This window comes from Monodelphis domestica, chromosome 1 (assembly GCF_027887165.1).
Source record: "Monodelphis domestica isolate mMonDom1 chromosome 1, mMonDom1.pri, whole genome shotgun sequence".
Classification (NCBI taxonomy): domain Eukaryota; kingdom Metazoa; phylum Chordata; class Mammalia; order Didelphimorphia; family Didelphidae; genus Monodelphis; species Monodelphis domestica.
This window is the reverse complement of record NC_077227.1, coordinates 613,668,380-613,693,741: the sequence shown is the minus strand read 5'-3', so window position 1 is coordinate 613,693,741 and position 25,362 is coordinate 613,668,380. Positions and strand designations below refer to the sequence as shown.

General features: G+C 36.5%; 1 protein-coding gene across 2 annotated transcripts in view; it reads left to right on the top strand.

Annotated features, from left to right (window-relative positions):
• The window catches only part of DTD1 (D-aminoacyl-tRNA deacylase 1), a 211,019-nt gene that overhangs the window by 8,338 nt on the left and 177,319 nt on the right, over positions 1 to 25,362 (top strand). For both annotated transcript variants that reach the window (XM_001374082.4, XM_056813851.1), the window contains exons 2-3: positions 1,774 to 1,864; positions 9,519 to 9,754. In XM_001374082.4, coding sequence (XP_001374119.1) covers positions 1,774 to 1,864; positions 9,519 to 9,754 — 327 coding nt within the window. The remainder of the gene's footprint in view (positions 1 to 1,773; positions 1,865 to 9,518; positions 9,755 to 25,362) is intronic.

Genomic DNA, 25,362 nt, shown 5'->3' with positions numbered 1-25,362 from the left:
CAGGCTTGGGGGATTTATGGAGAGGTGGCTATGTCCTCAGGAGTGATTCTTAAAGGCAGGGCATGGGGATAGGGAGGTAGGCCAGCTTAATTGTTTTCTTTGAGATAAGAGATCTCTCAGCTCACTGGGCCTATGGCAGTAACAGAATGTCCTTTTTAAACTCTAAGCAGGTTTTCCTTCTCTAATGGGGTCTATAATGGAATCTCACCCTGAGAAGAACAAATTAATTTTTCTCTCACCACACAGTTTCTCAAACACTTTTAGGAATTAGGTGGTTTTGTGAGGTATTTTTTGTGCTCTTGTACATTTATTCGTCCCAAGGATAGACTTGAATTTTTCCAAGAAGATTTCTAAGTTTTAATAAAAAAAAATACTCTTGTTTCAAGGATATTTTGTGTTAAAACTCTTTGAAGATATTGACTGTCATAGGTGTTAATATGATCTACAGTACTATGTTCATACTAGGCACTCAATATGCATAATGTTGATTAATTGTTATATTGAGATACTTTTTCTAACTAGTTTTAGTTCTTTTAAACTAGGGTTTTTCTGAGACATATACATTAATACAATCATTGGTATTCTTGCTTATGCTTTAGTTCTCTTGAGTTCTTATATTGTCATTCCTTACAGTTCAATAATGTTTGATTTTATTCAAATGAAATGCTTAGTTCAGTCATTTCCTATTTGAAGAATGAATACCCATGTTGTTTCTGTATCTATTATTTTCCAAGTGATACTGCTATGACTTTTTAGAAATTTATTTATATAGATATATGTATAAACACAGATGCATTTTTATGTATAAAATGTATTCTTGTACCTAGATACACACAGAAACACTCATATATGCATACACACTCACAGAGGCAGCTACACAATCCTGTGGTTAGAACACTGATCCCTGGGGTCAAAAAGTTCTGAGTTAAAATTCAGGCTCAGACGTTAGGTAAGTGACCCTGGGAAAGTCATATAACTTCTTGTTTGCCTCAGTTTCCTCTCTTGTAAAATGGAGATAAAAACCTCAGAGTTGTCGTCAGAAAAACATTTGTTCTTAGCACAGTATCTGGGTTATAATAGGTACTATTTTCTTCCCTCCTCTTTCTTTTCTCCATATATGTGAGTGTGTACATTTGGAAAAATTCTTATCTTTATGTAATGTGTAATTATAAACATTTATGTTTCCTTCATTTTTGTTATTTATCCTCTTGGGATATAGTGGAAGCCACATTTTAAAAGGGACATTAACAAGGTGGAGCCTATTTGGAGGGGTGAAAATAGGTTGATGAAGAAACTTGAAGCTCTCTATCCTAAAAAACTGGAGTTGTTTGTCCTGTATGAGAGTTTCATTTAGGCTGTGCTATCAGAACTTCTGGTAAATGCTAACTTTTTTCTGAAGAGAACAAAATTATAATTTGCTTTTATTTAAATCCAATGATGTTCCTAGGGTATAGTTCTTATCAATTTTGAAGTAGAAAAATACAACTTAAGAAACTTTTTTAGTTGATTTATCTTATGCCCTGATTTGTAATTTAGCATTCTGTCCAAACAATTTAGCAGTTTCTCCAAATACGAAGTAGGAATGAAAAGTAAATTTCAATTATTTCTTTAACTCTTACTATTTTGTATTATATACCCATAGTGGCCTAGGAACTATGGAAAATAGGAAGTCTTTTTAAACATTGTTATAATTGTTGCTTGCAGCCATAAAATTTAATAGTTGTTTCCTAATTTCACTGTGATTTATCTTTTGCTTTTTTTTTTCCCTCTTAGTTGGAGAGGAGCAGATAAGTTCCATTGGACGGGGCATTTGTGTGTTGCTGGGTATTTCTATGGAAGATACACAGAAAGAATTGGAACACATGTAAGATATGGACTCAATTTAAATTAATGCTATCTGAAAGATAATCATTATAACTATACACAGAGCTTCCATAGCTTTGTGTTAATAAAGTGAGTCGCAATCAATTATTGTCTCTGTATTATATAACTAACCCATTTTACAGCTAAGGAAATTGATATAATTTGGATTACACAGTAACTTCCACAGTAAGTCAATAGCAAAGGGTAGCATCCCTGCTCATAACTCGGTCCTCTTTGATTTCACCCTTTCCAGGAAACTTTGTAATATTCTCTTATCCAAAGCTAACCCTTTCTCTATTTAGACTACATCTATTAGTTTAAATTGGGAATCTAGGACTTTGAAAATAATAAAAATATTTAAATTCATTTTAATTTTAAAATTAAGTTATACCTTTTATACTTTAGGAGGTAGGTTTTTTGAGATATTTTTGGTGCATTTATGTTTTTATCTTCGAGAATTGACTTAAATTTTTCCAAGATGATTGCTAAATTTTAATTTTAAAAATACTTTGTAAAAATAATTTCAAGAGTATTTAGTTCTTAAGATCTTCAAGGATAAGGGACTGAGATAGACATTGTGTCTGAGGCCAGATTTGAATTCTGGGCCTGACTCAACTCACTGAACCACCCAGCTGCCCCCGTATTTTTTTTTTTTCTGTAGTTTGGGAGTAAGTTCCATCTAAATCTAATTTACATAGAATTAAGGCGAAAATTATTTGGTGGTAGTAAGTTCTAGAAGCAATGAGGTATAGTAAAAGAATGAGCTGAATTTGAAGTCAGGTGAGTTTGGTTCTCATTCCCCTTTTGCACTGATTACCTATATATCCATAATTGAATCTCTTCAATTCTTTGAGCTTAAGGTAACTCACTAATATATATCTTCCAAATTATAGAGAGATTAGATTTAGTTAAATGGGTGAAGTTCAGATAGTCCTAACAATATACCAAGGAATTATTTTTATCTTTCTCTGGCTATATGATCTCATTTATGTGAATATTTTGTTTGCCAGTGAAGATGACAGCTTATCCATGCCTCCTCATCCTGTGTGATTTTTTCCATATTCTTTCATACATCTTTTTACAGAGTATCTCTAATGTGTTGGAGGCTCATTTTCTAGGCTCTTTTTCAGTTAGTGGGTACCAGTGTATGTTTTGTTGTTCATTTATTATCCCTTGATTTTACTGTATGAATGGCCTGTCCCCTAGTTTCAGAAACTTAAGTTGTGTTTTTTAAAAGGGAACTTAAAAATGAAAATATGCCCTTTGTCATTCCTTTTATTAATACCTAGGTTGGTGAAATAAGCGAAGATGTATTTATGAAATGTTTAAGGAATGTGGAAAAGAAGATTGAGATTATTCTTACTGCTGCCATTTTTGAAGAACATTTTGTAAGACCTGGATTCAAAATATTATTTTGACTTGAAACCTAGTTTAGACCAGTTTAAAGAAAATAACTTAGGGGTCCCATCTTAGCAATTCCAAGGACACTTAAAGAGTGAAAGTAGGATGACAACAAACATTAAAAATGGAAAATGAATTTGTAAGAATTTTTTTTTTTACTTTTATAAACTTGATAGATATTAACAGAGACTAATGTTTTCTTATTGGAAGAACAGAAAAAGTGGATAGTATATCCACTGGGAATCTTGGTTATATTCAACTTGCTTTCATACTACATTTAGCTTGGTGATTTCATCACTGCCTTGCTTGTCTTTTTCTCCTTCTGACCTAACTCCTGCTTTCTTCTGTGCATTAAAAAAAAATTTCATTGATGCTTTTGTTTTCTTCTTTTAGTTTTGTTATTACTGGCATGCCCCTTGTAACTCTCTTTCCCAAGTTCTTCCCTGTAACAAATAAGTATAGTCAAGAAAAAAAAATCCATCCATTGGCTCTGTGTTAAAGTATGTCTTATTCTTCTCCTCTAGTTCATCTCCATTTTGTCAAGAGTGAGTAGCATGAGTCATCATCAGTCTTTTGGGGTTGTGTTTGTCACCTTGATCATAGTTAAAGTTTTTCATAGTTGTTTTTCTTTGCTTTGTTGTGGTCATCATATAAATTGTTGTCTTCGTTCTGCTTATTTCATTCTGAATAAATTCTTAGAAGTTTTCCCCAAGTTTTTCTGAATTCATCCCTTTCATTTTTCTTCTTTCATCATACTATTCTTTCAATCTATATTCCATAATTTGTTTAGTCAGTTGATGAGCACTATCTTTGTTTTCATTTCTTTGCTACAACAAAAAAGAATGCTAGAAATATTTTTGTACACGAGTCCCTTGTCTCTTTCTTTGATCTCTTTTGGACAGATGCTTAGTCATGGTATTGCTGAATCCTACTTTAGTGTTTTTTTAAAGCATAGCTCCAAATTACTTTCCAGAATAGTTGGAGCTTTTCCAAGGGTAGGTTAGAATGCTCATTCTCCTATAGTCCTTTTAGATACTGTCATTATCTTTTTTTGATCATCTTTTATAATCAGCTGAATCTGAGGTGTGGAACCTTTGAGTTGTTGCTTAAAAAAATTCTTACTGTCTGTCTTCGAATCAAAACTGAATATTGGTTCAGGGGCAGAAGAATGGTAAGGGTTAGGCAATTAATGTTAAGTTGTTTTCCCAGGGTCATACAACTAGGAAATACATGCGTTTTGAACCCAAGACCTCCTGATTCCAGGCCTGACACTGTATCCTTTGAATTATTTTAAAGATTTTTAAGATATTATTTTCATCCTCAGTGACATTGAAACTACCATATTTGGATTCTAATTACATAGTTCTGGATATATGTCTTAGGACCTATTCTACTAAGATATCCTAATATCTGAAGTATCAAACAAAAAGTCCTGAATTAATTTTAAACTCCTTGTTGTACCTTTGGTACACTTAATATAATGGAGACTGACTCAGAAGAGTTAGGAATTAAATGAAAAAAATTGAGGCTATGAACAAACTTAACTTTATTCTTTGTTTTGTCATATAACCTCTTTTAAGTTCATGACTTCCTGTATAAAAGATAAAAGAATGGGTATGTAGGCTCTAGAAAAAAAAAAAAACCTTTTTGAAACTCAGCAAAAGGCCGTGAAATTCAAGCTCTATTTCTCTGTAAAATTTTTCAATAAATCTGCCAAATTGACCAGAGAGATAGATCAGTATTTTAACCTTTCTCTTTCTCTTCTTTGCCCCACTTCATTCAATTACAGTGTTCAGAGATCTCAAAGTATAGAGTTGGACACAGAGTATTTATTCATTCTCTACTAATTACCACCCACCACCCTAGGGTCCTTGGGGAGAAAGGAAAACTGATGAAACATTATTAATATGCCTCTTTGGTACAAAAAGGGAAAACTGAGAAGCTACTGTAAATGGCAAGTTTTGTTGATGGCACATTGGGATTTGAGGAGGAGAATAAGTTAGAGTGCTATTCAGAAATTTCTTAGTTTTAAAAATTATCCCAAATGCCATCCTGAAAGACCCATATTTTAAATTTTTTATTATTCATATCTTTTGTTTTTATATTACAATAATTTTTAGATATATTTATCTTTCCCACAGTGAATCTTTACTTGTAATAGATATACAATTAAGCAAAACCAATCAATAAAATGAATTTTTTTGGGCTACTCAATGACCTGCCCTTCTCCAGTGAAAGGAGGAAGCTGTATTTCCTAAAACTCATCTATCGTATGAATACAAATATTCTTCCAGTGTGGTTGTATAGCTGTGAGTGATGTAAAAATATAGTTGAGGAAAATTAATATTGAAAAACACCCAAGTAGTACTGGAATAGTATATAAATAAGCTACATCACATTACAAATGAGGAATTTTACTGAAATTATGTAAAGGATGTCATCAGAGCAGAATCACCTATGTGAAATCCAAAATCATTGATAAGAATTTGACTCAGTCATCTACACTGGAAAAACCAAGTGGATGAAGAATGCCAGCTATTTAGACTTCATCATACAGTTTGGATGGACAACCTATAGAGTGTCCTATATCTAGGGCAAACACTTGAAAAACACATTTGGAAAAAAATGATAGTCTTATATAGCAAGGGACAACCAATGGGCATTTTGCATTTATCCTCTGTAATGCAAAGAAAATGTGAAGAATGCCCCTAGCATTGTAGGTGGTATACATATGAATTTATGGGAGAATATAGATGATAATCTCACAGAATAGGCAGACATTGGTGAGTTGACATCTGTGTTGTTTGGTTGTTCTCACATATGACTCTCCATTTCCCTTTTCCTCTGCATCTAGGATGTACTTCTTCCTCATCTCTGCTTATTGGATCCTTCAAGTCTCAACTTATCACATCTTTTTCTATGTGAACAGCTTTTCCTTATTTTTTCCGCATTTCCTAGGATGTTCCCTTTCAGAGTTGTATTTATTTTGTACATATTCTCTGTATAGTTATTTGTGTATCTCTTAGTTGAATATGAGCTCTTTTAGACCAGGGACTGTTTAGTTTTTGTGTTCTTATTCCTAATAATTGGGGCAAGATACGTGCTTACATCCTTGCTTGTTTCTTTGGACGTAATATTCATATCCTTGAAATCACAGATCCTTTGGAATTGTATTGTATTATTTAAAATGTAAGTTTGTGTAGGTTAATTAGGATTGCCAATTTATTTTTAACCTTTGAGCTAGATTTTAAAAATTAAGGATTAGTTATATAAAAATTATATTAAATACAGGGACTAATGATGAGATAGCACAAATAGGAGACCTATTAATAAGAAAAGGTAGGAGAAAATCTTGTTGATGATTTAACACAGGTTGTATATAGAAATAGAGTAGAGAAATCGACTGGGTTTCCCTTTCATGCAAAGCAATTTGAAACACTGAAAGGTAGGGACTCCTTAACAGTAATGTTTAAATGCAAACTTGTGAAGCAAGTAAGATGTCTTTTGTTTTGGCACTCAAAAGACTCCTTTTTATGGACCTTCATACATTACTTCAAATTTCCAACACCCTTATATTTGTTCCTTAGCTGTCTGCAACTTTTGTTGGAAGCATTGTACAAAAGACCTGCCAGCTGTGGCCTATACTTTAGATCTTTTTCTCCAACTGTCTCTTATTAAAGATTTTGTTTTGTTTTGCATTGCCTCTATGATACTAAGTTAGAAAGAAATTTCTTAGAACTATTCCCTATTAAGGTATTTTTGAAAGGTAATGGTTTATTGCATTCACCCTTTAGGAGTATTTTAACAGACTCAAAACCTTTGCCAAAAGGAGTTAATCTCTGATGATGAAATTTCAAAATTGTGCTTTAGGCCCTTGAGAGGGATACTTTTGGGTAAAATGGCCTTTCTAACACTTCTCAAATGACCCTGCAACATATTTGGTCTCTATATGAAAATAATTCTTTCTTATTGAAATAAAAATACAAAATGGCTTTTGAATTAGAAGGGAATGTTATATACTTGTAAAGATTTCCTTAACCTGGACTCTTTGAGGTTGTTGACACAATTGTGAGACTTGTAAAATAGTGGTCCACAGACTACTTTTTTTCATCCAGTTGTAAAAATAGGTATAAAACTGTACAGAGTATATACTGTATCTCTTTAACCTTGTAAAAAGGTTGGTTAGATTTATGAAAAAATAGCAATAATAAGAAATATACTTTATTGTGAAATGCAAACCATCTCAATTTAAGTTGACCTGAATTTCTGTACAGAAGTTCAAGTTTTGATTTAAACTTGCTGTTGTAAAGGTGAAAATGAATGGTTGGATAATAATTTTATGAAATTGTGTGGTTACCAATATTTATTATATATTGAGTCAGAAATTTATTTAGAAATATTTATAAATAGAGAGGAAACAATAAAGAAGAGAAATGTGAGGGGAATAGAGAAATTATCTATCCTATCAATTTAAATGTCTTGCCTAGGGTCTGCTTAATCCAGGCAGAGATTAATTAGCTCTCAACCAGGAAGGCTGGTGGTGAGTAACCACGTGGCCTCCTCCAAGATGGAAGCTAGTTTCTTAGAGTCCAAGTTGAAGCCATGCTCCAAACCCATAATCCAAGCTGCAGGCTCCAGCAAAGCTCCCTAGAAGACTGTCCCCAGTTAGAAGACTATCTCCAGAAGACAATTTCTTCATACTGTCTTCTCAAAGACAATCTGCTCTGAGAGAGTCTAGGCTTGCTTTTATGGTGACTTCTTGTCTCCACCCCTCTTCACAGGGACCAATCACAGTTTCCAAATTGCCTAGCATTGCCCGGGGGTGGGGGGCAGTGTCTGTGGGATTGACTTCTCACCTTCTGGAGGTCAATTTCTCATCAAAAAGGTTCACAGTTTACTGATTGAACAGTTTCTGAGGGTGTGAACCCTTGTGTGAACTCTTAAAAGAATTCACAAGTTTGACTGATTGAGTTTAAAAAAAAGGTAGAGCTCTCCATGTATCTTGCTGGCTTTTTACCTAGCACTAAGTAGGTGTTCAATCTTTTGTTGATTAAAAGGCAAACAAGGGAGAGTTAATCCTGTCTTCAGTCTAGTGAGGTACTAAGAAGGGGTACTTAATTTAATGTTAACCAGTGTCAACTCCAACTAGGCAAAGAGAACAAAGAATTCCCTTTCATACTGTATAGCTACAGTATACTTAGTAATGGGTTAGCACATAATGGTCAGGAGAGCTTCTGTACCCTGTTACTTAAAGTGACAAGTAAAAGAGAAAAGATCACACCAAAGCAACCCTTATTTAATCTTATTTAAATTTAAATTAACATAGTATTGATGCCTTTTGTTTTTACATCATGATAATTTCTAAATCCTAGGTAATTTCTAAATCCATGGTAAATTCTAAATCTAAAATCTAAATCCCTTTACCAACTTCCTTTGTAATAAAGGAAATTGTTAACTTTGTAAAATTAGACAAATGGTATATGTAACATTTTGTACTCCAGTAAAGACCTCTCTCTACCATAACTTCTTTATTTTATTGTTGAAGATGAAGAAATTGTGTATAAATAAAGAAAAAAACCAGAGTAGCTTGTATGACTTGCCTGTGTTCTTACAATTTACTTATATCTATGTAGAAGATACATCAGAACCCTAATCTCTGGTTCCCAGTTCCAGTGTTCTTCTCAGTATGCCACATAGTTTTACCACCTGTTTTTCCCACTTGCTTCTTTGGAAATCATTTTCTGGGAGGAATAGGGTTGGAATGATTTTTGCTCACTAGATGCTTCTTAAAAGACATTAGCAAACTAGATTGGAGGTGAGAAAGTGATGCTGTAACATAAATTAGATAAACTAGGTAGGGACCAGGATAGGGGAGGCTTAGTTATTGTTGGCTGTGGTATGCATGCTAGTATTGATTTTGGGGAAGGTTTTATTTTTATTTTATAAAGAACAAATTTATTGCTTCAATATATGATTGTATATTTGTGGCAGTTTCTTCCACCCAAAGAAGATAATTATATCCTTAGTGATCTCAATTGGTGAATGTACACATTTGATTTTTCTCACTTGCATTCTATACCAATTCACAAATTATTTCATAGGAACATATTGCTAGTCCATCAAGGGGTTTAGAGATCATTTAATCCAGGTTCCTTGTTTTACAGATGTGAAAACCTAGTAGTATACAGGTGTGTTTTGAGAGGGGAGTTGCTTATAGTTCTATAGTTAGCTTTCACTGCTGTTTTTCTTTACAGGGTTCGAAAGATTTTAAACCTGAGGGTATTTGAAGATGAGAGTGGAAAACACTGGTCAAAAAGTGTGATGGACAAACAATATGAAGTGTTGTGTGTTAGCCAGTTTACTCTTCAATGTATTCTGAAAGGGAACAAGCCAGACTATCATATGGCCATGCCTACGGAGCAAGCGGAGACTTTCTACAAGAATTTCCTTGAGCAACTTAGAAAGGCTTATAAACCAGAGCTCATTAAAGGTATGTTGTACCTAAAGAATAAGAAGGGAAATATATGATTGAAAGGTCACCATGGGAATTATAGAAATTTTGGTGGAAGATGATTTAGATTTACTTACCACTTCAATAAACTATATAACAAACAATAAAATGTCTGAAGTCCAAAAAAACCAACATCTTAGAAATAATACCTTTTTTTCTCCCTGGCAATTTCAGTTTCTTTCTCTTTCTTTCTTTCTTTCTTTCTTTCTTTCTTTCTTTCTTTCTTTCTTTCTTTCTTTCTTTCTTTTCTTTTCTTTTCTTTTCTTTTCTTTTCTTTTCTTCCTTTCTTCCTTTCTTCCTTTCTTCCTTTCTTCCTTTCTTCCTTTCTTCCTTTCTTCCTTTCTTCCTTTCTTCCTTTCTTCCTTTCTTCCTTTCTTCCTTTCTTCCTTTCTTCCTTTCTTCCTTTCTTCCTTTCTTCCTTTCTTCCTTTCTTCCTTTCTTCCTTTCTTCCTTTCTTCCTTTCTTCCTTTCTTCCTTTCTTCCTTTCTTCCTTTCTTCCTTTCTTCCTTTCTTCCTTTCTTCCTTTCTTCCTTTCTTCCTTTCTTCCTTTCTTCCTTTCTTCCTTTCTTCCTTTCTTCCTTTCTTCCTTTCTTCCTTTCTTCCTTTCTTCCTTTCTTCCTTTCTTCCTTTCTTCCTTCCTTCCTTCCTTTCTTTCTTTCTTTCTTTCTTTCTTTCTTTCTTTCTTTCTTTCTTTCTTTCTTTCTTTCTTTCTTTCTTTCTTTCTTTCTTTCTTTCTTTCTTTCTTTCTTTCTTTCTTTCTTTCTTTCTTTCTTTCTTTCTTTCTTTCTTTCTTTCTTTCCTCCCTCCCTCCCTCCCTCCCTCCCTCCCTCCCTCCCTCCCTCCCTTCTGCCTTGGAATCAATGCTGTGTATTGGTTCCAAGGCAGAAGGGCTAGGCAATGGGGTTAAGTGACTTGCCCAGGGTCACACAGCTGGGAAGTGTCCAAGGCCACATTTGAACCTAGGACCTCCTGTCTTTAGGGGCCTGGCCCTCAATCCACTGAGCTACCCAGCTGCCCCCTCTGATTATTTCTTAACTATGATACAGTTATTCTTCTTGTTGCAGTTAGAGCTTTTATTTATATTGTTTGCCATCTGTTTAACTTCACTCTTTCATACAGTCTTTTAGCCATTTAAAATATTGGGGGAAATCATTGGGTCACAGTAGAATTTGTATCTTTATCAGTTTGTTGTAGAATTACCCCTTTCTATTACTGTCTTACTAAAGTAGAGCATTTCTGTCATATAAAGAAGACAGCTCTTCTTTTCTTTCTCAAATAATCCTCTTTTTTAAAAACCCTGACCTTCTGTCTTAGAATCAATACTGTGTATAGATTCTAAGATAGAAGAGTGGTAAGGGCTAGGCAATGGGGATTAAGTGACTTGCCGAGGATCACACAGCTAGGAAGTATCTGAGGCTAGATTTGAACCCAGGATCTCCTGTCTCTGGTCCTGGCTCTCAATCTTCTGAGCCATGTAGCTTCCCCCTTGGTTATGTTTTTGATAGTCCTTAGAAATTAAAATTTTAAATGTCTTATTTTTGATATTTCCAGGTGATTTTACAATTTAAAAAAATGATTAATTTTGATAATTCATACCCTACCTTGTAAAAAGAACTATATATTTATGTGATTAAAGTTATTTACCTGAGAGATCACTTGCTTTCTCCTACATTTTAGAGAGGTTGGTTTTCATGAATAGTTGCTTTTAAAAAAATATAGTACTTTTTACTTGTTGAGTTCATTGTCTTTATTGGCACTAGAAAATTCAGTAGGTGTTTATGTATCAATGTTCTTATTGAGATTCCTGCAGTCAGTGAACCTAAATTCTCTATTGTGACTCCTAGTCAGAATATCAGAGTGAAAAATAACAAGGGAATCAGGCTCTTCACATTCCTCTAAAAACAGCCAGTTGGTCAGTAAATAATTATTAAGTGACTATTATGTGCAAAGCATTGTGTTAAGCTCTGGAGATATAAAGAAATAATGAAAAAATATTATATATATATATATATATATGTGTGTGTGTGTGTGTATATATATATATATATATAAATAAAATAAATAAATGGTCCCTGCCCCCAGGGTGACAGTAAGCAATTATATACAAACAGTATATATACAGGATGAGGTAGAAGCAGAAAACAGAAAAGTCACTAGAATTAAGGGCTGTTGGGGGTCCTAAGGGTTCCTGACAAATATTTGGGGGTCCCAAAGGGATGAGGAAAATGAGATGTGGTGAGAAGGATGACACGCATCAGGAGGACCACTGAAGCTGGTAGCAATCAGAGGTGAAGTTTATTGATCACAGCTAGAATTTTAGAGAGAAAATGATATAGGCTAAGGGCTTAAGTAAGCTTTTTTCTTTTTTTACATTTAGTAATGATTTACAATCTTAGTACTATGACTTAGTTTACCTCACTGAAGCTTAGACAGAGTTTTCTATAGAATAATAAATCATAGGTAAATATGTAACCATTTTGCCCAGATTCTCATGGAAATATTTGCTTCCCTGGGTTTAAGAACAACCAATTATTACCATGTACAGCAGAGGGGGGATTGGAAAGAGGGGTTTTGGGGACCTCATGTGAGGAGCGATTCTGGCCAGATCATGGCTTCGATGTTACTGGTGTCCACTCTCAATATTGGGGGCTACAAAGAGGGATCAGGAAAACTTTCTTTAGAACGTGGGATTTTAACTGAGAAATTTGATAGAAACAAGGGAGTAGAGATTAGGTAGAAGAGAATTCTAGACATGGAGAAATGCTTTGAGTTGGGAGATGAACTGTCTTATTTCAGAAATAACAAGGAAGCCAGTCTCATTGGATCAAAGACTGTATGGGGTAAGAATATGGGAAAAGGGAGGCAGGCTATAAAATGCTTGGAATACCAAAAGGAAGATTTAAAAAAATTTGGCCCTGGAAATGATAGGCACTGGAGTTTATTGAGTAGAAGGTGATATGGTCAGACCTTCTTTCTAGGAAAACCACTTTGATAGCTGAATGAAATAGAAGGAAAAAATTAAGTAAAAAAACATAAAAGAATTTACCAAAACAGAAAATTAGGCATTTTAGAAAAGTACAGATAGCCAAAAAAAAGTACTTAAGAGGAATGGAAAGAGATAAAGTATGCAAAGAAGAAGAAAAAGCCAAAGATATCTTGAGATATCCCAAAATGGATAAATAACATAAAGAATTTAAGCAAAAAATAATCCTAGCAATAAAACTACAAGAGCATATTGTAGCAGCAGGACAGAGCTCTTAAGAAATTTAAAAATCCCAGAATTGTGTTGGAATGGGCCTCAGAAGCCTTGTGGACCAATTTTTATGTGAAACATACATGGTTGTCTCCCAGTGGAGTAGAAATCTCTTGGAGGGAACTCACAATTGCCCTTAACAGCCCATTCTACTTTCTCATGGCCATATCTGGCCAGCCCTTCCTGTAGCCAACACACCATTCAACTGGATTTTACATGTGATCAAGGGATCAGAACCTATTTCCATGTTGTTGGTATTTGCACGAGGATGATCATTTAGAGTCTACATCCCCAGTCATATCCCCATTGACCCATGTAATCAAGCAGTTGTTTTTCTTCTGTGTTTCTACTCCCACAGTTTTTCCTCTGCATGTGGATAGTGTTCTTTCTCATAGATCCCTCTGAGTTGTTCGGGATCCACTGCATTGCCAATAATGGAGAAGTCTATTACATTAGATCGTAGCACAGTGTATCAGTCTCTGTATATAATGTTCTCCTGGTTCTGCTCCTCTCACTATGCATCAATTCCTGGAGGTCATTACAGTTCATGTGGAATTCCTCCAGTTTATTATTCCTTTTAGCACAATAGTATTCCATCACCAACAATTTGTTCAGCCATTTCCCAGTTGAAGGACATCCCCTCATTTTCCAATTTTTTGCCACCACAGAGAGTGCAGCTATGAATATACTTGTACAAGTCTTTTTCCTTATTATCTCTTTGGGGTATAAACCCAGCAGTGCTATGGCTGGATCAAAGGGCAGACAGTCTTTTAGCACCTTTTGGGCGTAATACCAAATTGCCCTCCAGAATGATTGGATCAATTTACAACTCCACCCACTGCTCCTAATTCTGCCCTTTGGAACCAAGTAGAACAAGTCATTGTCCTTCCAAATTTAGTGTGTCAGATACATGACAACCAACATGGGTGACCTATAGCTGTAACTGAAGAAAAGTTCTTCTTCCAAAGATTTCTTTCCTGATATTTATGACCTTTCCCCTTCAGTTTTTCCAGAGGTGTTCATCCCTTGCTGTGTCCATCATAACATACTCAGCTTTCAAACACATAAATATTTTTATTGTAGTGCTGGGAAATCTTGCCCTACAAATAGGAGGCAGTAGGACAAAGTAGAAAGAAACACTGCCTTTGGGCCTAATCCTGCCTCTACCTTTTACTACCTATGTAACTTTGGGCTAGTCAACTGAGCTACATTGGTACTCAAGTTTTCTCATTTGAGATCATAATAGTGAAGCACCTGGCACATAGTAAGTGCTTTGAAAAAGTTAGCTCTAGAGTTATGCTCTTTTTAGGTCTTCTCTTCTCCAGGCTACATATCCAGTGCCTTTATCTGGTTGTTATATTGGGACCCTTCACTATTTTGCCTTCATGATCTGACCTTTTCCAATTGTTTTTTTTTTAAACTCTTACCTTCCATCGTAGAATCAATACTGGGTATTGGTTCTAAGGCAGAAGAGTGGCAAGGGCTAGGCAATGGGCATCAAGTGACTTGACCAGGGTCACATAGCTAGGAAGTGTCTGAGGCCAGATTTGGACCCAGGAACTCCAGTCTCTGGGCCTGACTCTCAATCCACTGGGCTACCCAGCTGCCCCCTCTCCAAAATATTTTTGAAAAAAAGTCTGTTGTCTAGTACATTGGTAGAATAGCTCCTCATGGTAAAGGCTTCTATTTATTTTCTTTTTTTGTCACTTTAAAAAACAGTTGTTTTCAACTCTCTCCAACTGCCTCTCAAAATAGTTATTTTCATCACTAGTTGACCTAAACCAATGATAAAGGATGTTTCTATTTATTGAACCTTAGTACCTATTTCTGGGGAAGAAAAATCTATCATAGGTTAACTAGGAATTTTTCTACCTGGGGCAAAGATGATTGGGAGTAAGGAAAGAGTGTAATAGCACAGTGGTGGGTCCAGTTTCATGCAGTTGGGTGCAGCTCATATTTCCTTTGCAAAGTCATGAACTGGTGGAAGAACACAAGGTGATAGACACAAGGATTGTGGTTTCTCAGTCTCTATAGGAAGGAAATACATCTCCCAGATGCCTGGAATAAAAACTAGGCTACTTCATTCTAGGTGTAGTTCTGAGAATTATTGAAGTCATGCTTAGGGGAAATTAGGATAGACATTCAGGGCCAGGGAATACATCCTTTTTCTGAAACTGGCTTCTTCATGGTAGTAGTTGTTTCAACATAGACACTGGAGTTGCTGTGGCATTGAAGGAGTGGGATATAGGAGCCAGTATTCTGTGCCTTCTCTCAAGTCTTGCTCTGATGCCTATTTGGGGGCAGGTATACACATGCTCTGGAGTCTCAAAGGCTATGTCAAATGCATTCAGACTATAGACGGTACCATTAGGATGAATACTTTTAGTATAATCTTGCTAATGCTAAATAAGGGCCAACCTCATAGATAGGCTTATTAGCAGGAGGCTTGCCACTTGATAATAAAGTCTTGAGTTATGTCTTTGCTTGAAACAAAGACCCCCCCCCAAACAACAAGAACAAGAACAAGAACAACAACAACAACTGTCTTTAGTATTATGTCAACAACAACAACAACTGTCTTTAGTATTATGTAGGCCCTTTCTGCAGTGACAGTGGCAGAGTGGTAGAAAAGGGGATATAAAATGTTAGGAATCAGATAATTTTTAGACTGTCTTTATTTTTTCCCTTTCTTTAACACATTCATTAATATCTTTCTTTAGTTGTTAAGTCATTTTCAAGGCTCAGTTGACATTCCTTGTGGGTTGCACAGTTCTCAAAGTTGGAATTGAACAAAAGAGAAGTTTGAGAAAAAATTATTCATTCAAGTTCATCTGTCAGATGGGAAAAGGGTATCTGTGTGACAGGATGCATGCAAATGTATGGAGGAGGCATTCATATCTGAAAGATAGAATTCAGCTCTTGAAAGGCAACATCTATGAGAACTAAAATTGATAAAACAGTAGCCTTGAGTAACAGTGAAAAATAATTCTGCCAACTTTGCAAGTTTGTATTCAGGAAAGTTCTTTTTCTTGAATACCTTCTTATTTCTGATATTGGAAAAAAAAACTTTATTCCTTATGTTAGAATATGGTCAGCATTTAGATCATAATGCAATATAAAATTGGGAAGGTAGGTAAGGCAGATTTTAGGTACAGGTAAAGAATTCATTTTCTACTATAGCATGGAGCCACTTTTAGATTCTAAGCAAATTTCAAAACAACTTGCTTTGTGTTATATGAGGTAGTTGAAGTGGCACTAAATTAAATCAAGATGAAAAGAGCAGGTAGACTAGACCAAATATATAAAGCTAGATTAGAGGTGATACTGATCATTGAGGAATCAGATTTCAAGATATATGAAATAGTGGTGATTATATCAAAAATGTGTAAAAAATCTTGGATTTTATTACCACCAAAAGAAAAGGTGATTAAAAGATTAAAAGAATATTGAGCAAGAAGTACAGCTGAGCTTACTCACCACATCTCTATGAAGACCTAGCAAAGCCACAAGAACAAGTCCTCACCAGGAAGTCTGAAAAAAAAATGACTCACATTTTTAGACTAAATGAGTATAGGAAGAAAGAATGGTCTTACAGACATTGAGTTTGGGGTCTGATCTGGGGCACACTTGTAATGATGGGGAATAGGAAAGAGAACCATTGGGTTTGAATGGAATGTTAAGGATCAACAGTTGCATGAGGCAAGAATGGCAATTGGGATCTGAACAAAGACTTTTGGGAAATTCTCCTGAGGAGATGAGACACAATGGAGTGGAAGGAGGAGCTGTTTCTCTGGGCCAATTTCAAGACACCTGTGGAGATTTCTGTCACTGACAGAAATCCTAACATCTAGGAGTCCTGTTTAAAACATCGCTGGTTCCTGTCAAGAAAGCTAATTTCTACAAAGACTTTCATTTCCATGAACTATTAAGATACTGGATTCAAATCCGTGAGCAGTGCTCTCCCCTATTCTACCTCTCCTCTGGATATGAGAAAACCTTGTACTTTTGTAATGAGTTCTATTTAGAAAAGAGATTTTAGGGCAACCAGAAGCCCTCTAATCTCAACCCTTTGCCCCAATCAACAGTTAAATCAAACAAGTGTGGTCAGATATCAAATTCAAACTTGTTTATTTATATTGTAAAGATTAAAATTAATATCTAGTACTCCAAATATTATATTTAATAATATTTATTAAATATTTATCTTGAAATATAAGGAAATAAGGGTAGCAAAAACCAAGAGCCGCTCCTCCCTCTTCCACCATGGAACCAGAGACCAAAAAACTCAAATCTCCCTCCACATATTGAGATGCACAAACAGGAAAAGGAAAAGGGGATTGTGGGAAATGTAGTCTCTAGGTTCAAGATTCTAAGTCAACACATTTCTCGCTGTGATCCTTTGGGAGACTAGTCTCCCCAGTGGATCATGAAAAAACATAACTAACTTACAACTTTAACTAGAGGTATATACAAATATTACAGTTTTTAAAGGGAAATTATAATAATTTGGGGATCAGAGGAAAATAAAAGGGAAAAGGAACAAAACTAATAATAGGTGCATTGACAAAAATCCAATTGGAGGCAGTCTCCTTTGGCGTAAGAGTGTACATTCAAAACAAAAGCATTTCAACCTTCCCCCTACCCCCCAGTTCAAATTGGCCATATCTCAAAGTTCACTCTGGATCTTTTGATACAGCGTGTGGTCTTTGTGGGCATCTTCACGGCCCCTTCTAGATTCTGGGAGGTACTCTCTTATTCTAAATTTGCCTCAAATTCAAGTCAAAGTTCACAACAATAACATAGTCCTCTCTGAGGAAAATATTAATACATTCCCCCCTCAGGAGGATATAGGGATGCATGTAGGAATTACATAGGGATACATGGTCGAGTCATAAGGCATGTGAATCAAGTATCAAAAAACATCAAGGAATCAAAGAAATTAAAATAACTTCTGATTCAGATAAAAAATATAAAAAGAAAACTTGAAAAAAAATTCTGGGAAGAAGGGGAAAAAATCACAACTCACAGCAGGTTCTTGTAGTGATCTATGCCCTATAAGCATACAACCACAATTAGTCACTAATCCAGTTTAGCAGTCTGGACTCCAGTAAGTTGTCAAATCATGAGAGAAAATAGAAAAAGGGACTAGATCTCGAGACAAATGCGAAATAGAATTTCCTGGTTCAACCCTTTTCTTTGTTTTTTTTGGGATAATAGAGCTAGAGCAAACGATGTCATGTGCTTGATATAGAGTATGGTACAAGGAAGTCCTACATTGAACACATGTTAAATAGCCGTAACCTCGAGTCTCACACATTGTGCTTTTTGTGCAGAATGTCATCAATCCCCATAGGATTGGTTTGGGTTCCTTCACCTTTTTTGTGCTCATTTGGCACTTTGCAAGTCAAGTTCTGTGCTCCTTTGTGGTCTGTTTGTCCTTGGATTTGACATAGTCATCAAGCTAAAGTCTCATAATAGTTAAAATAACTAGTGGCAGGTTGCCATAGTGCAAAGCTCTTTGGTTATGTTTTTTATATACTAGGTAAACGGATATCTTATCTCATGCTATTGCAAAAACTAAAAATAGTTAAAAAAAATTTTCAATACTAGTGATATGTGTGTCAAAAGCAAAAAAAATGAGAAAAGGAAAGAATCAAATACTGTATAACACATGTAGGAAGAAAACAAAATGTTAAAATTGTGTATATTTCACAATTACAGAGGTATAGTACAGGGACTAGTTTTCAAAAAATAAGATTCATTTCCTCTTTGACTTACCATGATCCACAGTGTGAGTGCAAATAAGGCAGATAAAACAATGTGAGTGCAAATGAGGTAGACAAAGCAATAATACATTCAAGAAAATACAAAAACAAAATAAACAAAAAAGTTAGTAAAAGCATAAAATGTTACAAAAGGCACATGAGTTCAATGTAGGTCACTAATGCAGATTTTCTTCTATGAGGTAGTACATGTGTTGCCCTACAAGGCAATTTGTGCAAATACAAGGATAAGTCAAATAAAGTGTAATAATATAGTACAAATCCAGCAATAAAGAAGTCCAATCACAATCAATAGTCAAACATAATCAGTGCAAGCAATTATTCACCATCAACAGAAGGTACTCACTTTACATGGTTACAATGAATCCATGAGTCCCTCTCTCCAATTTTTATGGCTGTTGGTGTAGTTAATAGGACCTAGAATGATCTATCATAAGCAAGTTCAGTCGACCCAGTACGTTTGAAATTCTTTATGTACACACTATCACCTGGGTTTAAATCATGAAGTGAGAAATCAATGGGGCCTGCTTGAACAGCAGCTCCAGTCATGAAGTTCTTTCAATTTTATTTGTAATTGTCTGATATATTTAGCAATGGTTATATCTCCTCTTAACAGTGAGGTATAGGCAGGGGCAAATGGTTGTTCCTGAATAGGTGGATGTCCAAATAGCATCTCAAATGGTGAGATGTGTAAATCGCTTCTAGGTCTGCTTCTGAGATAAAATAGGGCCAGAGGTAGAATTTCAGACCTCTTTAAATGAGTCTCTGTGCATAATTTGCCAGTCATGGTTTTAAGTTCTTTATTCATTTGTTCAACTTGGCTGGAGCTTTGGGGATGATATGGTGTATGAAATTTTGGAGTTATCCCTAGACATGAATAAATTTGAGATAATACTGAATCAGTAAAATGAGTTCCTTTATCACAATCAATATGTGCTGGCAGGCCAAAATGAGGAATAATTTCTTTCAAAAGGACTTTAGCAACAAAAGCTGCTGTGGCATGAGCAGTAGGAAATGCTTCAGACCACCTGGTCAGTTGATCTACTATGACCAGACAAAATTTAAACTGTCCAGCTTTTGGCATAGAGATAAAGTCAATTTGTAAGTGCTCGAATGGTGTATAAGCAAGAGGATGCCCACCTAAGGCCTTTCCTCAAAAGGCATGTTGATTAAAGGCCTGGCAGGTAGGACAAGCTGTACATACTTTGGAGGCAATTGTAATTATTCCGGGTGCTATCCATACTCTTTTTAACAGAGTCTACAATGCCTTGGGTGCCAAAATGACCATGCTTATGAATAGAGTGACAAATCTGGTTATAGAAAACTCTAGGGAGTAAGAATTTGCCATCTGATGATACCCATACTCTATCTGTTTTTGCTTTAAATATCTTCTTCCGTTTTTCCACTTCCTTGTCGTCATAAGAAAGGGATAGATCCAAATCATCAGTAATTGTTAGTGGCATAATTAATTCAGGGCCTTCTAAGGCTGCTAGTTTTCCTGCGATATCTACTTGGTTATTTCCCCTGGAGACGGAGTCAGTGCCACCTGTATGTGCAGAGCAGTGAATGACAGCTATAGCTTTGGGGAGCTGGATGGCAGAAAGAAGTTCAGTAATAGTGTTTGCATTGGTAATACATTTTTCAGCTGATGTTAAGAATCCCCTTTGAAGCCATAGCATGCCAATAGCGTGACATATGCCAAAGACGTAGCGGGAGTCTGTGTAAATTGTGACTCTTTTATCCTTTGCAATAATACGGGCCTGTTTCAATGCTGTGAGTTCTGCACCTTGTGTGCTTACATTTGAGGGCAAGGAAGCTGACCACAGAATTATCAAATTCAGTATCTACTGCAGCTCCTACATAGCGCATATCATCCCTCATAAATGAAGAACCACCTGTTAATAATATTAAATCCTAATCATCCAAAGGGGTGTCCAATAAATCATTACGAAGTTTATCAACAGTGGACACTAAAGATGTACAATCGTGTAAAGGTTCTCCAGAAATTGGCAAATCCGGGAGCAAGGTTGCAGGATTAAGAACTCTACAGCATTTTAGTGTGATATGTTCATTATTTAATAGGGTTATCTCATATCTAGTAATCCTTTGGTCAGTAAATGCTTGTGTGCTATGTCTTAATAACAATAACTCAAACTCGTATGGGCACATATGGTCAGAGGACACCCCAATACCAGATTGGCAGATTTGGTTACCAGTAAAGCTGTGGCATCTACTCCTCTAAGGCATGGTTTTGCTCCGGCATCTACTGGGTCAAGTTGGACTGAATAATAGGCTATTGGGCGTTGAGCAGGTCCCAAAAGTTGAGTTAGCACACCTGAAGCTACCCCTTTTTGTTCATGGACATATAAGGTAAATGGTTTATTGTAATTTGGTATGCCTAGAGCAGGGGCAGACAGGATAACTGTTTTAAATTTGAAAGAGCTGTTAGGTGTTCTGTTTCCAATTTAAGTGGTTCAGGGACTGACTTTGTGTGTGTGTGTGTGTGTGTGTGTGTGTGTGTGTGTGTGTGTGTGTGTGTACTACAAGGGATTTAGTGATTTCCCCATAGAAAGGGATCCACTGCTGACAAAATCCTGTTGATCCAAGAATAGCTCTCAATTGCTTTTTAGTGGTAGGAGCATTGAACTTTTGGATATTTTCAATATGCTTGGGAGAAATTAAACAGGACCCAGCAGTCAAAATAAAGGCTAAATATTGTACTTTGGGGAGACACCACTGAACTTTGACTTGGAGATCTTGTGGCCTCTCTTATGTAGTTCTAAGAGGAGGTTTTTGCTATTCACTTGGCATGCTTCAGCATTTGGTGAGGCCAAGAGTAAATCATCCATGTACTGAATTAAACAACTGTATTTAAATTTTATGGCATCTGTGTCAGCAGTTAAGAATGGTGTGAACAGAGTAGGGCTGTCCACGAAATCTTGGGGCAGATGAGCCCAGGTCCACTAGGAGCCCTTCCAGGTGAAAGCAAAGATATGCCTGGAGTTCTAATGTATAGGTATAGAGAAAAAGGCTGAGCACAACTCTATTACTCTAAAGTATGCAGCTGTGCTAGGAATAGAAGAAATAACAGTGTTTATGTCAGAAACTACAGGGTGTCTCTTTATTACATGATTATTCACAGCTCTCAAATCCTGGACAAAGCAATAGAGATGCTTGCCATTGGGCCCCCGTTTTGGCTTTTTAACAGACAGGATGGGCATATTGTATTCAGATTTACAGGGAATTATGATGCCTTGGTCAGTTAGGGAATTAATTACTGGTGTAATGCCATCAATTGCCTCCTTTGAAAGAGGGTACTGAACAATGGAAGGAGGTGGGCTAGATTTTGTTTGAATTTGGACAGGGACAGCCGATTTAAGTAGGCCAACATAGAAGATGATGTGGCTCTGAGAGACTCAGGTATATCAGTTGGGATCTCAAAAATAGGAGTCTCCTTTGTTTCATGAGATCTGAAAGAAGTACAGGGAGTAAAGTTAAGGATTCCTCAGGCAGTTCCAGTGTCATAGAGCCATCTGGAGAGCAAGTTATTGTGTCCCTAAGCTTGCAGAAAAAGTCTCTCCCTAGCAAATTTAAAGGGGAGCCAGGCATTAAGAGGAAAGAGTGTTCCACACTAAGGGGTCCTACAGACACTATTCTAGGGGAAAGCTTGGGAACCTTTAGGGGTGTCCCTGATACCCCCCTGACATTAACTGAGCCAATGGAACTACAATATGAATCAGGTGTACTCATCAATATAGACCGGGAAGCTCCAGTGTCCAAAAGGCAATCATAATAGGTGTTACCAACCTTTAATGTTACATGGGGCTCATTTAGTATGGGGGGCAGTGGTTAGGGACAATGGGCAGTAAGACGTCAGGGTCGGAAAATCAAAGGTTGTATCCTCTGATTCCTGTGCCCCAACTCTCCCCCCCCCCACCTTCATAATCTTTGGGTAGTACCTTGGGCTCCTCCCTGAAGGGCAGTAGCTCCCTGGATTGTTTGGGGGGCGAGCTCTACTCAAAATATACTGCCGTGGGGTCATTTGGTATGAGTTGTCAGGTGCCTGATTTATGTCTCTAGGATTATTATCAGTCCTAAAATTATGGTTCCTGAAATCACCATTATAATTATCATTCCTGTAATTGTTCCTATAAGAATTTCTGCGATTGGTATAGTTCATCAGTACCTGGGAAAAATTCCTTCAATTCATCATTATGTGGCCCTTCTTATGACAGAATTGGCAGGTAAGGGACTGATAGGTTCTTGGACAGGTGCTAGCGCCATTGGTTGATCATCATGTCCTTTGTTTTGTTTATCAATCTTTTCCTGCAAAATTTTGATGTGTTTTATCAAGATTTCCTATGATATTATTAGCCTCTTCCTGTTTTTCCTTTTGGCCTTTAAAAGACATAAGAAGCAGTGTTTTGCAACTCTTCAAGGTTCATCTGAGGCCACCGTGGGCAATTCATTTAAAATAATCTTGGACTAGGGGCCAGCTGGGTAGCTCAGTGGATTGAGAGCCAGGCCTAGAGACGGGAGGCCCTAAGTTCAAATCCGGCCTCAGCCACTTCCTAGCTGTGTGACCCTGGGCAAGTCACTTGACCCCCATTGCCTAGCCCTTACCACTCTTCTGCCTTGGAGCCAATACACAATATTGACTCCAAGATGGAAGGTAAGGGTTTAAAAAAAAAATAATCTTGGACTACCCTGTAAGAGTTGTTGACAAAATGTCTCCTTATTTACTTAATATCTTTGTCTTTAGAAATATCAAGGTTTAGATATCGATCCCCAAGCTCAATGAGCTTATCCATAAATTGTGAGGGTGTCTTGTTTTCTGATTGTCTAAGCCTTTCAAATTTTGACCATGCTTCCGTATCCTCGGAGCATTCTCACATAGCTATTATAATGGCATCTCTACAACGATGTAATTGCAGCTTTTCCACGGTACTGTTATAATCCCATGTAGCATCCTGAGCTGGCCAGTGTGGGGCACTATGCCCCCGGTCCTTGTTAACATGAGAGATGATTTTATTTTTCTCATGTTCTATTAGAAAAGCATTGAGCAAAATTTCAACATCCTTATAGGATGGGTCATATCGATAAAAAATATCAGCCATTTTCTTGGTCACAACCAAAGGTTTGGATTCAAATGAAGGTATATTATGTTTCAGTTCTCTAATTTCTTGGGGAGTAAAAGAAATATGGTGTCTTAGGGTCACCACATCCCCATTGCGTCCTATTTAAGGCACTTCCCTTAATGGGAAAAGGCCTTCATAGTAGTCATCTGATGTCTGTGATTCCTTAGAAATTGACTGTGGGGTTCTAAGGCAACATTGGTAGGAACAGGTATAGTAGCAGAATGAGATTTCTTTGGAGTTGGGGCTGGTCGTAAGGTGGGAGAAAGGGCAGAAGAGGATGGGGGAGTTAGAAGAAAGATCAGCCAGGAGTTTCAGAGCATGAGAGAGATATTGGAGAGAGAGAGAGAAAAAGAGAGAGAGAGAGAGAGAGAGAGAGAGAGAGAGAGAGAGAGAGAGAGAGAGAGAGAGAGAGAGAGAGAGAGAGAGAGAGAGAGAGAGAGAGAGAGAGAGAGAGAGGAAGAAGAAGAAGAAGAAGAAGAAGAAGAAGAAGAAGAAGAAGAAGAAGAGAGAGAGAGAGAGAGAGAGAGAGAGAGAGAGATCTCATCTCCATTTCAGGAGAAAAAGGTTCGTCCTCTATTTGTGGTTCAGGAGCAGGCTCACAAAATTCAGATTTGTTTGGGTGGGATCAGTATTTTTTATTAGGTCATATAAGTGTTTGAAATTTTTTGATTGAATTTTCCTGTTGGCTTGCATTTCTGCTCTAATTTCTAGTATAGAGGTATCTTTTGTCTTAAGAATGAAGATCAGAAAATAAAATGTCCTAGGATTACAAGGACGATGAGGGAATTTAGAATTTTACATGCTTCTAATTGGGCAAAAAGCAAAAGGCTTTCATGCATGGTAGCATTTATGCTGCTTAGTATTTTGATCAAAAAAGGAAAAAAATAATGTGTATTTATTTTTAAAATTTATTTATTTTTTAAATTGTTATTATAAGGGGTGGGGTAGAAGATGAGGCTTTTTAGCTTATTTAATTTTTTATGATTTTATTGGATTTTTATTTTTTAAAAAAGTGGGGGTAATTTTTTTGAATTTTAAAATTATTTATTTTCTGCTGCCATGTAGTGGCAGGAAACAACCACTGTAGCTAAGCAGTAAAAAGGGGAAAATAGAAGAGAAAGAAAAAAGGAAAAGGAAGAAGAAAAGGGAAGGAAAAAAAATCATTGCTCAATATTGACCTCTAGTGGCCAAGAGACAGCACTATAACTGGGAGGGGTTAGGGGACATGGTTATGGGTGGTTAAAATAAAAGGGGGCTAGGACCTTCCCAGCCAAGGCAAAGAGCCTGGTGGAGCCTAGGGGGCAATCAGCTGTCCAGTGGGGAAAGGGACTTCCCTTCGAACTGGCTGGGGAAAGGGAAGCTTATACTCTCCAGCTGGAATGGAGATCAGGGCAGCAGAAGTGGCAGAAGCAG